This window comes from Lepidochelys kempii, chromosome 9 (genome assembly GCF_965140265.1).
Source record: "Lepidochelys kempii isolate rLepKem1 chromosome 9, rLepKem1.hap2, whole genome shotgun sequence".
Taxonomy (NCBI): domain Eukaryota; kingdom Metazoa; phylum Chordata; order Testudines; family Cheloniidae; genus Lepidochelys; species Lepidochelys kempii.
This window is the reverse complement of record NC_133264.1, coordinates 73,098,851-73,114,955: the sequence shown is the minus strand read 5'-3', so window position 1 is coordinate 73,114,955 and position 16,105 is coordinate 73,098,851. Positions and strand designations below refer to the sequence as shown.

General features: G+C 39.5%; 1 protein-coding gene across 7 annotated transcripts in view; it reads left to right on the top strand.

The window, feature by feature from the left end:
* Positions 1 to 16,105, top strand: part of DACH2 (dachshund family transcription factor 2) — a 457,188-nt gene that overhangs the window by 324,508 nt on the left and 116,575 nt on the right. For all 7 annotated transcript variants that reach the window (XM_073360874.1, XM_073360877.1, XM_073360876.1 and 4 more), the window contains one exon: positions 1,375 to 1,506. In XM_073360874.1, coding sequence (XP_073216975.1) covers positions 1,375 to 1,506 — 132 coding nt within the window. The remainder of the gene's footprint in view (positions 1 to 1,374; positions 1,507 to 16,105) is intronic.

Genomic DNA, 16,105 nt, shown 5'->3' with positions numbered 1-16,105 from the left:
TAAAAAACCTCTAAACAAACAACAAAACTATAAATTATATTTGTAGAGTTCTTTGTAGAGTTTTCTCTTTCTTTATATTCCTGCTAGGGAGATAAACTGCTTCAGATAAAAAATTTCCAGCTCAACTTTGCAGGCATTAGTATTTCGGGAAATTTTGACATGGTCTAAAGGAGCACCTGACATTCTGGTTGCTGAGCTAAGCCAAAATGCCAAAACTTCTGAGGTTCATTCTTCTCTGCAAACAGTACCAGTGATGATCACCAATGGCCAGGACCTACTCCTATCTCCCTCCCCTCATTTCCCTTTCTTTCAGATTATATGGCAGAGAAAGTAGCTTCTGAGTCATTTGAAAATCTCCCATAGCCACCTGATTTATGCTAGGTTTCAGAGTAACAGCCGTGTTAGTCTGTATTCGCAAAAAGAAAAGGAGTACTTGTGGCACCTTAGAGACTAACCAATTTATTAGAGCATAAGCTTTCGTGAGCTACAGCTCACTTCATCAGATGCATATCGTGGAAACTGCAGCAGACTTTATATATACACAGAGAATATGAACCAATACCTCCTCCCACCCCACTGTCCTGCTGGTAATAGCTTATCTAAAGTGATCATCAGGTGGGATTTGTGCTGGAAATGGCCCACCTGATGATCACTTTAGATAAGCTATTACCAGCAGGACAGTGGGGTGGGAGGAGGTATTGGTTCATATTCTCTGTGTATATATAAAGTCTGCTGCAGTTTCCACGATATGCATCTGATGAAGTGAGCTGTAGCTCACGAAAGCTTATGCTCTAATAAATTGGTTAGTCTCTAAGGTGCCACAAGTACTCCTTTTCTGATTTATGCTGTATATTTTCATGGGTCTATTTAGCTGATAAGCACTGTAACATCTTTCCTGAGCTGATTGGAGGTCAAGTTTATAGTTACCTGAACTCTTAATGGCATTGTCTCATTTCCAGTGGGACAGCAAAAATTTTGTTTGGATCAGATACCCATATAGCTGACCGGAAAAATACCAAAATTGTGTTTTTCACGCCTTTTTTGGGGGCAGGGGCGGGGTGGTGATATTAATTGGCCACCTGCTTTTGAAATTAAGGACCTATATATATTCAGGAATTTCTTGCAGTTCTATTAGCAGATAGTGATCAAAGCAACAGGAAATAATTTTTAAAAATAAAATTAGATCCAGTCCACAAATGCTGTGGAATGAAATGCTATAGTGGAATATCCCAAGTGGCTCCATTTCAGGGTGATGTTCAAAATAACACTATAGTAATTGGCAAAGAGAAGTGAACTGTATTAATGTGCTTTATTCATATTGTAGAAAGGAATGCTCAATATTTATTTAGTTATTTATTTATTTACATTTGCTAGGTCTAACAGCAGCTGCCATGGCTGAGGCAATGAAGTTACAGAAGATGAAGCTTATGGCAATGAATAGCGTCCATGGAAGTGGAAGCCAAAATGGAACAGAATCAGAGAATGAAGAGCTCAATTCTAATGCAGGTAAATATTTTCTCCTGTATAATCCCCAAGAGGGCTCTGCCTCCTATGGTTTGGGCATGGAAAGCAAAAAGGAGAGGCTCTCTGGTATTGTCATGCTGTTGCTATTGTAGTTAGTCACACACCCCCAGAACCAATTAAGAATCACCTCACACACTTCTCCAATGTTGCTCATAACAGTAATTTACACTAATTTTTCAGAAATGTTGCTTAAGATTGTTACAGTTTATGCAAAAATCAAATTCTAAATGCCTCTCTAAATACTTTTTATAGTAACAAAAGGCTTCTCTGTTGACAAAAAATATTGAGTGTAGAGTTTTCCTGTAAATTATAGAAGGTTTCCAAAGCAATCCGATTTCTGGAATTCAGGATGAGTCACAATTCATCAGAGAGAGGGAAAGAGGGAGTGGTAAATTACTACCTTAAACTCTGCAGTTCTGCCTTCCAGCACACTGGCCTTCCCATTTACAGCACAGAGCTATGAATTAGAGACACAGGAGGTGTATGTTATATCATAGATAATTGAAGATATCCTTAAATGAAGATACTGAAATTCACTAGTGAGGTAGTTAACCCAATAGTGTTATTGAGCATGTCTGCCCTGTATAAATATTCACACAGCACTGAACTAAACTCCTAAAGTTCTGACTCAACAAGCACTGGGCTGAAGCTAAAACCTGAGACGGATTCTTTGAAGAAAGTATGCTCTTTGGTTATTCCAGAGCCCTTGTCAGGAATATAGAGGAAGCATTCAAAGGAAGTATTCCCAGGACACTGCAAGCATAAGAATAGATGAATTCATTTCAGACTCAGGGAAGTAGTGGAGATACTACAGGCCAGATTAGAATGTCTACAGTCAGAAGGCCATGTTTCTTCAGGCCTATTATTTTCAACAAGAGCTCTCCCCTTTCCATATATTATTTTTCCACTTTAAAATGTAATGCAGTTTTTATTTTCATCACTGATGTAAATGGTACTGTATATTATTCCCTCTGTCAGTACTCAGAACTCTTCTTGACATCAGTTGAAGTCTCACGTGTATCAAAAGAAGAATGCACTCTAACAGCATTTGTTGCTTGAATGGCATTTAGTGTATAGGTGTTGTACCATCAAAATGGTAATTTTTTAGACAAATAAAGAAGCAGCTGGGATGTCTTAGGCTCATTTTCTAAAGGAATAACTTTGAACTCATGACAAATTATTCACAAAGCAGAGTTTCTCCAACAGTGGCATTATCTTTTGCTAAGTGAATTGGGTCTGCTCATCTGTATTGAAGAAATTGGGCTTTTAACTCATGCATTTAACTCCCTCTATTCCTCCCAGAAAAATCCATTATGCAAAATATTTACTTCTTGTTCACATTTTTGAACCCATATCAATTAGGGCACGCTGAATAATCATTTAAATTTGTGTCCTTCATATACATTCTCCACAAATTTCAAACCCAGTTGCATTTGTGAGGTTTCATGAGTATATATTGCTAAGAGGTATGATTGAAAACATAACTGATAAATAAAAATATTTCATCTCAGCCCTAATGGCTAAGCAGAAATTTTCCCATAGAAAAACCCCATGGCTAGTTTTAAGAATTATTATAATTATAGTGGTCACCTTATAAAAATTGTCTAATTTTACCTTAAATTACACACTAGAAACTATGTTAAAAGAACATTATTCAGGTTGCAAAATCAAGAACTAAGAAGTTAGAAAATGCAAGAGTTAAGCCTCCCTGCCTCATTCAGTGCACAGAATTGACAGTCCTCACTGTAATTAGCAGCAGTTCTATATTTTGTTTTCTCTTTGTTTAATGTGTGGCCCCAGGCCTTCTTAACTGCACAATGTTCAAACCCTGCTCTGAAGACAGAATTATTCATTTCTTCATGAGCTTTTTTATGTGCTCATCACTATAGTGTCTGAGTGGTTCACAAAATATTAATGAAGTTATTAAGATAAGATATGAGTGGGTATTTTCCCCATTTTACAGACAAGGAAGTGAGGCACATAGAGATTAAGGCCCAAAGTATCCACTATTTTAGCTGAGCCCTGATTTTTTGAGTTGTTAGCATTATATAGGTCAGGGATCGGCAACCTTTGGCACGCAGACCATCAGGGAAATCCACTGACAGGCCGGGACAGTTTGTTTACCTGCAGCACCCGCATCCCTCGGCCTCACCGCTTCCCGCAGCCCCCATTGGCCTGGAACAGTGAACCGCAGCCAGTGGGAGCTGCGATCGGCCGAAGGTTGCCAATCCCTGACATAGCTCTTCATCTATTCCAAGCACATCTCTCATTGACTTCAGTTGCATCTGAGAGTGCTCAGCACTTCTGTAGATCAGACTGAAGGGACTAAGTGGGACATCCAAAAAAATGGGGACCACAATTAGTCACCACATGTGAAAAGTTTGGTTTAAGTGACTTGGCTAGCATCACACAGGAACTCTGTGGCAGAGGCATGGATAGAATTGAGTTCTTCAGGATGACATTCAACTACCTTAATTATGAGACCATCCTTTTTCTTCTTGCAGTCTCCTCCCTTATTCAATATACACTTTCAAACTGCTGCAACAAATGAGGCCGGGGTACTACGAATAACAGCCTTCTTCACTACACATCCTTGATTCATTGCCAGAGTAGGGTAGAAAAAGTAGTGTGTGATTATAGAATTAAACACTGTATCATATTGCATGCACCCAGGAGGGCTGAATTAAGATTGTACAGGCAACCTTAAATCTGACATTTCTTAACTTTTGAGTGCTTGACTTTGAGACCTTAATAATGTCTTTTTAATGTGGAGTTTTGTGTGTGTAATTTCCTAGTTTTGTTAAAAAAAAAAAAAAACTGATGAAACAAATTTTGTCACGTAGCATCATATTGATACCCACTTGATTCTTGAGGAGGGCTGGAACCTTGAGATCCATTGCACCGACATCTTCCTCTTGAGCTAACAGAGTAAATTGTAGCAGCAAAGATTGTTATCCTGTATGTGGACTAAAAACTATGGGAGATGACACTCTCTAAAGCTGTTGAAGGATTGGAAAATATGTTATATAGTGATAAACTCATGGAGCTCACTGTATTTAGATTAATAAAGAGAAGGTTAAGGCGTGATTTATTATAGCCTATAAGTACTTACATGGAGTAAGTAGACTGACAAAGGTATAATGGCTGTAAGTTGAAGCTAGACAAATTCAGACTCCAAATAAGCTAAAACATTTTAACTGTGTTGGTAATTAACAGTTGGAACAACTTAGCAAGGATTGTGGTGGATTCTCCGTGAATGGCAATTTTAAAAGCAAGATCTGATGTTTTTCTAAAAGATATGCTTTAGTTCAAATAGGAGTTAGTGGAGGAAAGTCCTATGGGCTGTGTTATAAAGGAGGTGAGACAAGATATCACAATAGTCCCTTCTGACCTTATAACCTATGAAATTTGGAATTTCCATTTTGTCGGAAATTCTGACATTTAAAAAAAAATTCATTTCAAATTCAGAAAATCAAATGTTGACACTTCCTGCAAAATGGGAAAAAAAAATCTGTTTTGAAAAATTTCATTTGGAAAAAAATTGTAATTTAATTTCTGGAAAAAAAATAACTTTGAATTTTTTTCCTAGTGTAAGCCTGAAATAATTTTTCTAGGGTATTGAAAACAGCTGTTCTTTTAATTAGAATAGTGTGTGCTATCTTATTTTCTAGATCAAAGTGTTTGTGTCAGGAATATTGAGGAATTATTCTCAGGACATCTCAAGGAACATAGAATAAGATGAATCCATTTGTGTATTGAACTTTGTGGAGCTACAACACCACAAAGAGGAGACACTTTGGTCTAGCAAATACGATGCTTCAAACAGTCATAAGTAGCACCTGCCCTTAGTGATTCTGAATTGAAATTTTTCCTAAAGTTTTCTGAAACGAAAAATTTCACATTTCAAACTTTTTTCTGCCAGAAATTTCATTAAAATCAATGCAATTTTGCAAAAAAAAAATAAATTTTGTTTTGTCAAAACATTTTTTTTTCTGTTTTGACAAAAAATTTCCAACTGGTTTTAGGTTTCAAAAATATTTGCTGGCAGAGGAACCATCAGGCTCTAGTATCTTGGGTTCCATTTTAGGCTGTGGAGGAAAGTGTTTCTTAGTGGGTACAGACTGCCCATTCCTCCCAAACTTGACCACTTCTACCGCATCCTCTTTAACCTGTCTCAGCCTCTGTCCTGTCTCTTCGCCACCTCTGGGTCCTTGTCCCACTCCTATACACCTTACCTTGCTAGTCCCAGTCTCCAGGCCTCAGGCTTCTGATCCCAGTCTCCTTTCCCAGGAAGTCCTAGCCTCCCTCCAATCTTCCACCCACTCCCAGTTTCATTCCCTACTCATTCTCATTCCTTGATCTGTCTCCCTCAGATGCCCTCCCCATCACGTTATCCATCCCCACAGGTCCCAAGTCCCAGTCTCTCTCCCCAGTTTTCTCATCCAGTGTCCATATCCATTCCTCCCCTAGATCTTTGCCCCTCCAGTACCAGTTCCCCACCACCACCTGGCTCCTTATCAGATCTGTCTTCTCCCCTGCCCCACTGATTCTTCCTTGCCCTGCCAGTCCCACTCTGCCCCAGTTCCTCATCCTATCTTAGTGTCCTCCCTACTCCCTGTTTCCATCCCTAGTTCCCGATTCCAGCTAGTTCAAGTGTCCATCCCCTGCCAGCCTCCAGTCCTAGTCTCTGCCACCCCAAGCTCCCTTGTCCCAATCTACTCTCCTGGCTCTCCACCACAACATTGTTGTCTGGCTGTTTTTGAATTGGGCATCTTCCTCTTCCAAACTGCCTGGGTGCTATCAGGAGTGTCAGGCTTCCTGCCCTCAGTTCCAACAGTCAGCCACACTGTAGCTGGACGCAGCTATGGTAGGGAAAGTCTGGCTTCTCCCCTATAGCCCTGGCTGGAGCATGCTCAGTGACTCTGTAGGGATGGTACATATGCAGTTCTGTTACACATAAGAGCTGTGAAAGGATGGAGCATACTAAGTTGTCCTGTGGGGATGATGCATGCACAATCTGGTCAGCACTAGGAGGTGTGAGAGGATTGAGCATGCTCAGTGAGGATGTAATCTTCAGAGATTTTAGCTGTTAAACTCCAGTAAGTCTCTATTGAGCATGTGCAAACTCTGATTTTTTCAAACGCTTATAACTTGGCCAATTTGTGGCAGATTCCATGGCAATGGCAAAAAGCGCACACCTTTTTTGCTCAAAATGGCTTAACTGTTTTGACTGAAATTTTCAAAAAAAAAAAATCAACCTGAGGTAGCCACCTGGCATGTAAAATTTCAGCCTGAGCAGTTAGTTTGGCAAAGCTATAAGCAACTGAAAACAGGACCTTACAATGGAAAGTGTCAGGCAACCTTAATAATAGGCAGAGCTACCAGCCGTGCATTTGCAATATTTGATATTCTTACGATAGGAACACTAGGGAATATTTCAAGTACAGAGTTAACATTATTTTGTTTACCTAATGGTCAGGTTTTCTGAGCGACCATCATGTAAGTATTCCCAAAGTATGCTGAGGATACTGTATGTATGAATGAGAGACTCTCTGTATCATGTGAGATTCTCTGCATTCTGGAACTGATTCAGCACTCATTGAAATAATTGGAAAGATTTCCATTGACTTTTGCTGGAGATTGGGGCTTAGGTACATATGGTGAAAGGACTGTTTTTCTTGTCCTTGAATTTATTGCAAATTCAGTAATACCATTGTGGTTGCATAAAATCCCATCAAATGAAAGAGAAAATTAAAAGTGCAAACATTTTATTTAGATCTCTAGTCTCACTGGGTAAAGTTGCTCAAGTGCATATTTGCAGGATTGGGCCCTAAAGTTGTTCCATGATGAAAAATAAAATATCCATTGTTAAAAGAAAACAAATACAATAAAAATCACAATTTTTATTTTTCCTAATCTCTGTAATATTCTTATTTGTATAAAGCCTGTCTGATCTTTCACTGTCGGAACGATTATTGTTAAAGGACAGGTAGTGCAGAAAATAAGTTTATATCTTAAGTCAAGAGAAATATGTGTAGGAATATAGAACTTTCCTAGAGGGCACCAGATCAGCAACTACTGATTTTACTGTACAAAGCAACAGACTACTCATCAAACTTTCACCCATTTATGCATGGAAACTCTAAACTTCATTAAATGATCAGAGTGGGGGCTTAACAGTTGAAAAAAGGTTGTCATTTAGATCAGGAGTTAGTACACACTTTATAACTTTGATTCATTTATGGGTATTGTGAAACTATGAAATCACCTCATAATAATTATATTTGCATAGGAAGCTTTTTCAAAAGTTTGTTTTCACCTAAATTGTTTCTGTTTAAATTACTACTAAAAAATAAAATGATGGTGCAGAATGAGAAAGAAAATTGGATTCTGAAAGTTGTTGGTTTTTTTTTTTTTTACTCACAAAGTGGAAAAAAGAAGTCAAAAGCATCTTATAGGAGGAAAAACATTTTATTTTATTTTAGGAGACAGACCTACAGTTTCTTTGATTCAAGGTTGCGTTTAATAGCTTCTGTAATGGCTGCAACATGACTCTGCATCTAGATTTCAGCATGCATAACAACCTGTTCGTGTTTCATTTAGCTCCAAATGAGAAATCCTGTCTTTTATTGTTTTAGGAAATTAGTCCATGTACTATTGTTCCTGGAACTTTATAATTAATCACTAAAGGTTATGGCTGTGGAGTATTTGTGGGAAATAGATGCCTGAATGATTATAATTGTAGCTGTCAAATCAGAAATATAGTTATACAGCAGCTGAGGTTTTTTTTGTTTCCTTTGAGTTTTTTACTGTAACAAAGTGTTTGAGAGCTGCATGTTTACTTGGAAACATAAATTTAGAGGGTTTTTTTTATTGCATCTTTCTTAATCTTATTTTCCTCCTCCTCCTCCTCAATTGTTCTATATAATCCTTGAAGATCAGTCAATTTACCAGTCATTTGGGAACTGGCAAGATTCTGAAGAGTTAACATGACTAATGCTAGTAATGCTCCAAAGACTGTTTGGTAATAGGTGCAGTGTAAGTGGTATGGCCTTTCCTACTCCTCCCACTCCAGAGAATGAATAAGAGCAAAAGAGCAAGAGTTCAAAGTTCACAGCTGAACCTAGCTCTGTCAGCTGAGTGCAGATTGCCACAGCCAAGCCAAAAGAGCCATTTTGCTGTCCTACAGAAACAAGGCAAACAATATAAAACTTCTCTGGATGGACAAAAGTGGTTATAAAATCATATATTTGATAATCATACAATCCTAATATTAGGCTGAGGTGGATTTTGGAAAACTAACATATCATTGACTAGGGGAACCTGAAACTGATTTGAATCATAGTAGTTTTCACAGTGAAACTGAAGTTCTTTTCTACAGGTGATCCAGAGCTAAAGTATATGGGACAGTAGATTAAGTGGAAAATATAAATGAGAGGGTGCAAAAATACAGTACAGCTGGCATTATTCTGTTATCCTTTAAGTATACTATGTACCACAGTGGCATAATCAAGAAGTATCAGTGACAGTACCTGTTGTATAAACTACTATGCAAAGGATAAACTAGTTGTTTTCCCTTTGCTGGCTTTTGGAGTTAACACGCATAAATGCTTTTTTTGCTTTCCCAGGAGTGATATCAGACAGTACTAAGTGTTTCAATGGTATTTCCTTAGGAAGTGCAAATGTTGTTCTGAATGTAGACTCTGTTGTTGCTTAATTTCCAGAGAACAAAATAAATTAGGTAAGCAGAAAACTAAAAATTCTCCCCCCACACCCTCTCCACATACCTTTTGGCATTTGAGGAGTCAGAAATAGGTGTGTTTGTGGGGAAAAAGTGTTTCCTTTTTTTTGCAGTACCTGCCATGCAGGTTTCTCATAAATGCAAACATCCTTCACAATCTGTTTAAAAAACCACAAATACATCACTCAGAGGAATATTTAAGGAACCATCAGGAGGGAGAAAACTCATTGGTTTAATGGAATGCTGTCAAGGAAAATCAGCATCACAAACGACACAGGGGCAGAATTGATATTTTTGCACTGACATGTTAAAAGAAAATCCCATGCATTATTTAGAAAACGCAGAAATCTGTCAGCTGTATGATTGCCGAGTTAGCAGAAGCAGGAGGATGCTGCTCAAGTTGAAAAGAAATGCGTAGGCACAGATCCATATTGTAACCTTTCATGTTCTACACCTACCATGAATACCCAGCTATTACATGGTCAGCATTTTTAGGCTTTCTCTTTTAAATTTTCAAGTGCTTGAAAAGTCAAAAGAGGTAGGTCTTTTATTCTAAAAAGGGGGATGCCTAAGCTGTTATTTTATTGTAACAGTAAAGATGACAAGACCAAAGAACAGAATTTGTTTTTATCTTTTTGAATGCCATGAAGGTTTCATGAAGTCAGTTCTTTTCTGTTGTTAAATCAGGTATTTTTTACACATTCATATTATATGAACAAAGTGTCTTTATCTCAAAGGGGATAATTTTCTTTAAAAAAAACATGAATGTTTTTGAGATTATTTTCTATGACCAGTCAGATATTGTATTGGTATTTTTAGGATCAGTTGTAAAGAGAACCAGGTTTGAATTTCATTTGTATTAATTATCCTTAAGCCTAAAATAATTTGTGTACAGTCTTGAAATAAGAGAGTCTAAGCTACTTCTCCACACCATCTTACCCAAATTAAACCTTTGTTTGACTCCTGACACCCTAGATCAGTAGTTTTCAAACTGTGTGTTGCGACCCAGTACTGGATCACGGAATGTAAGGCACTGTGTCGCAGTGTCTCTGGTCAGCACCGCTGACTGGGCCATTAAAAGTCTTGTTGGCGGTGCTGCCCGGCTAAGGCAGGCTAGTGCCTACCTGTTCCAACACTGCGCTGCTCCCCGGAAGCAGCCAGCAGCAGGTCCAGCTCCTACGTGGGGCGGGGGGCCCGCGGAGCTCTGCATGCTGCCCGAGCACTGGCTCCGCACTCCCATTGGCCGGTTGCCAGCCAATGGGAGAGGGTGTGGTGGTGCCTGCAGGTGAGAGCTGCACGGAGCTGCTTGCGTGCCTCCAGCTAGGAGCCAGACCTGCTGCTGGCCGCTTCTGGGGCACAGCATGGTCTGCGGTGCCAGGACAGGCTGGAAGCCTGCCTCTGCACCCCGGCTGCACCTCTGACCAGGAGCCGCTGGAGGTAAGACTATGCCCCAAACCCGTGCCCCAATCCCCTAGCCCAGCCCTGACTCCCCCAAACCCAGAGCCCCCTCCTGCACCCCAAACCCCTTATCCCTGGCCCCACCCCAGAGCCTGCACCCCAAGTCCAGAGCCCTGACCCTCTCCTGCACCCCAGCCCTGAGCCCCCACAAACCCAGAGCCTCCTCTGTACCCCAAACCCCTCATCCCCGGCTCCAGCCCACACCCTGACCCCCTCCCACCCCAAATCCCTTCCTCAGCCCAGAGCCTCCTCCCACACCCTGAACCCCTCGTTCTCGGCACCCCATCCCGCAGCCCTCATCCCCACACTCCAACCCTCTGCCCCAGCCCTGAGTCGCTCCCACACCCCAAACTCCTCATCCCCAGCTCCATTGGTCACGGGCATCAACAATTTTCTTCAACTGGGTCGCCAGAAAAAAAAGTTTGAAAACCACTGCCCTAGATCTCAAATTATGTTCTGCTAACTTCCACATTCCTTCAACTTATTTAAAATAAATGCGTTAAAACTTTCTCCTAACTAATTGGAACATCTATGTTTATTAATCAGAAACCAAAACTTGCATTGGTTTCAATGGCTGGTGAAGATACTTGCTTTTTTATACTCCAAACTGCTGGTAGAAGATAAAGAGCTTTGCACTGAGGCACACCTAAGCAATGGCTAGAGAAATTGACCAAATGTAAATATCAGATTGTCAGTTGGTTGCTTTTCAAATGACTGACCCAACAATCCACAGACTCCTAACAAAGGCAGACCAATTATGTGAACAGGCAGTTAAAACATAAGTTGCCACTTTATAGAGGCACTTTGGATACACCATCTTGTCCAAGCCTCCAGCTGAAGTTCTGCCCTGTGTATCAGGATCACATGATGGAGGGGAGAGAGCATCAGGGGCAGCTGCTAAGCCTGGCGCCCTCTAGTGGTGCTGCCTTTGATTACTGTAGAGATCAGACAACAGCTTTAAGGGAGTGTGCTCACCTGTGGGACGGAGGGATGGGGAGAGAGACAGCAGGTAGAGTGAATATTGCAGGGAGAAGTTTTATTCCTTATAGGAGTGACAACTGAGATAGAAGGTGTGACAGCTATGGCTATGATATATAATAATGTTATGCATGATAGTATGTAATAGTTTTATGAACACTGTATGTGTCCTGGCCAGTGAGGGGAACTGATTATATACTGGGGGCAGTGGAAAGTTTATTTTATGCCTAAAATACTAAAAATTCAGTGGATTCTGGGTATGAAGGTGACACAGTGGCTTCCCAGGCTAAAAACACCCAAGCATATACTTGAAAGGCAGCAGGGCAAGCTGTTAGTCTCAAGAATCGTGACTCTGGTTTCGAACAAGTTGCAAGCCTTATTTTGGCAAAGCTAGGAGTATGGAGATCAGAAGAATACTAAAGAGTTTGAAAAGCATTTCTCAGGGTAGAAAAAGAATTTGTGGGGGTCATTGGTCAGAAACTGTCTTGGGGGACAGGCTGAACGAGAGAGAGATACTCTGTGCAGGGAGTCTAAGAAGCTGGGCCTTTCCAGAGCCAGGGAATTGTAAGCTTTGGGGAAAAGCTAGATATGCCTACTGTCTGTTTTATTGTTTTTATATGTTTCCTCTGAAATGCTTTCGTTCTAAATAAATAATACATTGCTTTAATGAGGCTGTCGGATCACTGATGACTACTATCATTGTGGAATTGTGGGGTCTAGAAATAAGTCAGACCCGCTGAGGTAAGTCATGGTTGATGCCCAGTGGACTGCAACCAGGCCCTGGTCTGAGAGTAAGAGAAATATGTGATTCAACCCCAAGAGGCAGGTAATGGCCGCAGGCTTGAGACCTAAACAGGGGTATACTAGGAGAGACCAGGAGGGGTCAGAGGTGCAGTTTAACCTGTAACTGTGACCAAAGGAATTGTGAAAGTGGGGAGCAGAACTTTTTGGGGAGTGAGGAATAGCTCAGGAGTGGGAGAACTGGAGGAATGTTGAGGAAGGAAGAATAGAGTTTTTAGAAGTACTTGCTGAGAAAACAGGGGGATGAGAATTTGGGAGGAAAGAAAAATGAGGGAGTGCCTGGCAGATTAATCATCCTCCTGGAGAATCTACTAATAAATGTGGGTTCCAGTAAAAGGAACAAGTTTTTTGTATTATATTCAATTTGTGATCCTGCATAGTAGGCATTTATATCACTGGCTTCATTGGTGTTCTCAGTCAGCCTGTGAGAGACCCCAACCCCATATGCGAAAACTTGCAACCTCAAGTCTAGCTTGAAAGGTGCAAATATATTTATTTATTTTGCAAATAGGTTTGTTCTTGGAATAAATATCAGTAGCCAGATTCTGCTCCATTCCCCCATTGATTTATATCAGTATAGCTATGAATTTGGCCCTAAGAATTTAACGAGTATATAATCTGTAAAGCTGTGAAACACTACAGTGCTTTTATCGCTTAGTCAACTCTGAACTTAGTGTCTCTATTAAGGCCCCAGTTCAGCAAGGTACTTAAGCACATGCCTATCTTCAAGCATGTGAGTAGATTTCTTGTTTTTAGTGGGATTACTCTCTTTGTTAAAAATAGGCGTGTGCTTAACTATTGTGCTGAATCGGGGCCTAAAATATGGTTGGCACATCTTGTAATACAAAAAGTAATAGTATCTGACTAGATAACAATTCTGTATTTGGACCGACTGAGAAACAACTTCAAACAATATAAATAACTGACACTATAGTTTTAAGAATAACAAAGGAGATGCAATTGTGGACAAGGGTATAACTGAAATTCTATTATACTGCAACCATTCTACAGCATACCTTTCTTGTAAAGGAGAAAAAAAGCCCAAAGTTTGTTTGTTGGCTCTCATTTCACACATGCTAAAAATTATGTATATATATCAACAGTTAACTAAAATAGATAATTTGGTATATGTCTCAGAATATAGGCAGCAAAATGTTGAGACTACCTGAGACAGACTTTTGGCAAGAAAAGTTGTCACTAAATAATGTGTAAGCATGTTTGTGTGCATACTTTATTCAACTGGCATTACTAGGGGTATATTTTTCCATTGACGCATTACAATTAATGGTAACTGAATGCACGCATTGAAGAGGGAGAATATATGCCTCTTAGTTTGTATTTCAGCCATTTAGACATACTGCATAATCTACTCACTTGATTTATATAGTCTTACCTGGATTCTAAGAATCTATACTCATTTTTAATAGCAGATAATATTTTTTTCCATCAAGATAAAATTACTTACAAGTAATCTTACGTTTTCATACCTACATTCTGCTGGAACAAATTTAGTTTAAATAAGCAAAAAATGTTTATTTAAAAAGAACCCTAAACCCAAGTGAATTACCTTTAGGCATCTCTGGGTTCTTGCTATATTTTCTATCAGAACTAAATGGAGCACAAGATAGACCAATGACAAAATGCAAATGGTATGTTTAAACTGTTCAGAATTGAGAGCTTTCACATGTCTGTCACCTTTCCGATCCCTTACAAATTTATAATCTCAGAGTGCAGAGGTCTAAATCTTCAAAGCTTGAAAAACAGAGGTGCAGCATGAACTAATCTTCATTTTTCCCCCCTATCTTCTTACAGCAGCACTAATGGAAATGTATTTTGTTTAATGACTCTGAAATCCTGTTTGTAATTAGATGTGGGAATTGGTCTTACTTTGTAACAGATGATACTGGAATAATAATATGAGAGATGCTACACTGAGACCACTATCCTCCTAAATCTATATCATTTTTCATTTTATTGACAGGAAATGTGTTCAAGGAACAAAGAGATTGATTTTTAAAAGTAGGAAAATAATATCTAATAAAACCCCCCAATCAAAATATTTTAGCATTACTTTAAATATATTATTAGAGTACATTTATGTTTTCAGTTTATTTTTAGTTTTAGTAAACAACCTTTTGTAATTGTTGCCTTGCCAGTGATATAATCTCTGAATTAATGCACCAAAAAGGTAGGAAACTTTAATTAGTGACAGCGTGTATACAATTAAAATGCATATAATATTTCAGAAGGATTATTCAAAATAATTAATTTTGTCTGTTAAAACAGTTTTACAGTTGCAAGTGAAGTAATTAAGAGTGGGCATAGTACAAGGGAATGCAGGCTGAACTTAAAGAGCAACCTCTTCAGAACATTAGTCTTCTTACTAGTTTTTGATGTCATAAATCATACTGGCCACTGTAGATTCAGGGCTACATTTTTTCCTTGTTTATAATTTTTATATCTGGTAATAATAACAAGTATTAGTGTTTGGTACAAACCTGCCAATGGAAAGCAGGTTGTCCAAAATTGTAACTCATTAAGTGTAGTCTCTCTCCCCAAGACACATGTGTAATTCCCATGGCATCAGAGGGAATTGTGCTTATCAAGAGGAGAATAAAGACAGTGGGCCAAATTCAGTACTTTCCCCAATATAAATCTAGTCACCATGGCAAATGAAAAGAATACAGGTCATACCTTAAATGACAACATTTGCCCCTGTTTACTTTCTGTGTAGTGACATTGAAAGCAAAGGGATTGCACAGGGAGTAGGTCAAATAAAGAAAGAATAGGCTCTAATTGCTTAAGACTTAATAATATATATTTTACATCTGTACCCACAGTTAGTAATAGTGGCATATAATAAAATGTAATCCTAGGATGTCCCCCCCCCCTTTACATATTATTATTTACATAAAACCCACTAAAGACTTCTTTAATTAGAAAATTTTCATTGATGCTGCATTGTCTGTCTTCAAATAAATTTAGGCTTGAATATCTGGTTGGACCTACAGCCAATTAAGTCATACACTTTTTCTTCTTTGATTGCTTTCACATGTCCATTCCCACATAGGTGTTTGCATGCCCTGAGCACGGTTGCCAGAAATTTTTCCCCTAGCAGTATCCGTAGAGTTGGCTGTAGCGCCCTCTGGCACGTGGCACTGGTAAAAAGGGCCTGCCGACCCCATTCTCCTTCAGTTCCTTCTTACCGCCTGTGATGGTTGGCTGGAATCCTTCATTACTTAGGCAGTTCTCTCCTAGTGGTTTTTTCATACCAGTTTTATTCTAAATAGTTGTTATAGTTAGTAGTTAGAGTAGTTTTTAGTAGTTTGAGGTTTTAGAAAGCTCATATGCCTCCGTACTTAACTTGCGGGGTTGTCCGCCTTCGCAGTGCCAGGGCATGCCTTGGTCTCTCGGTTTCAAGCTCTGTGCTGCCTGCAGTAAGCCTGTGCCCCTGACCAACCTCAACTCGAGCTGTCTCAAATGCCTGGGGAAAGATCATAGGAAAGACCACTGCCAAATCTGCAGGGACTTCAGGCCCTGGACTAAGAAGGACTGAGAGGCCTGACTGAGGGTCCTCCTCATGGAGGCAGCCTTAAGATCAGC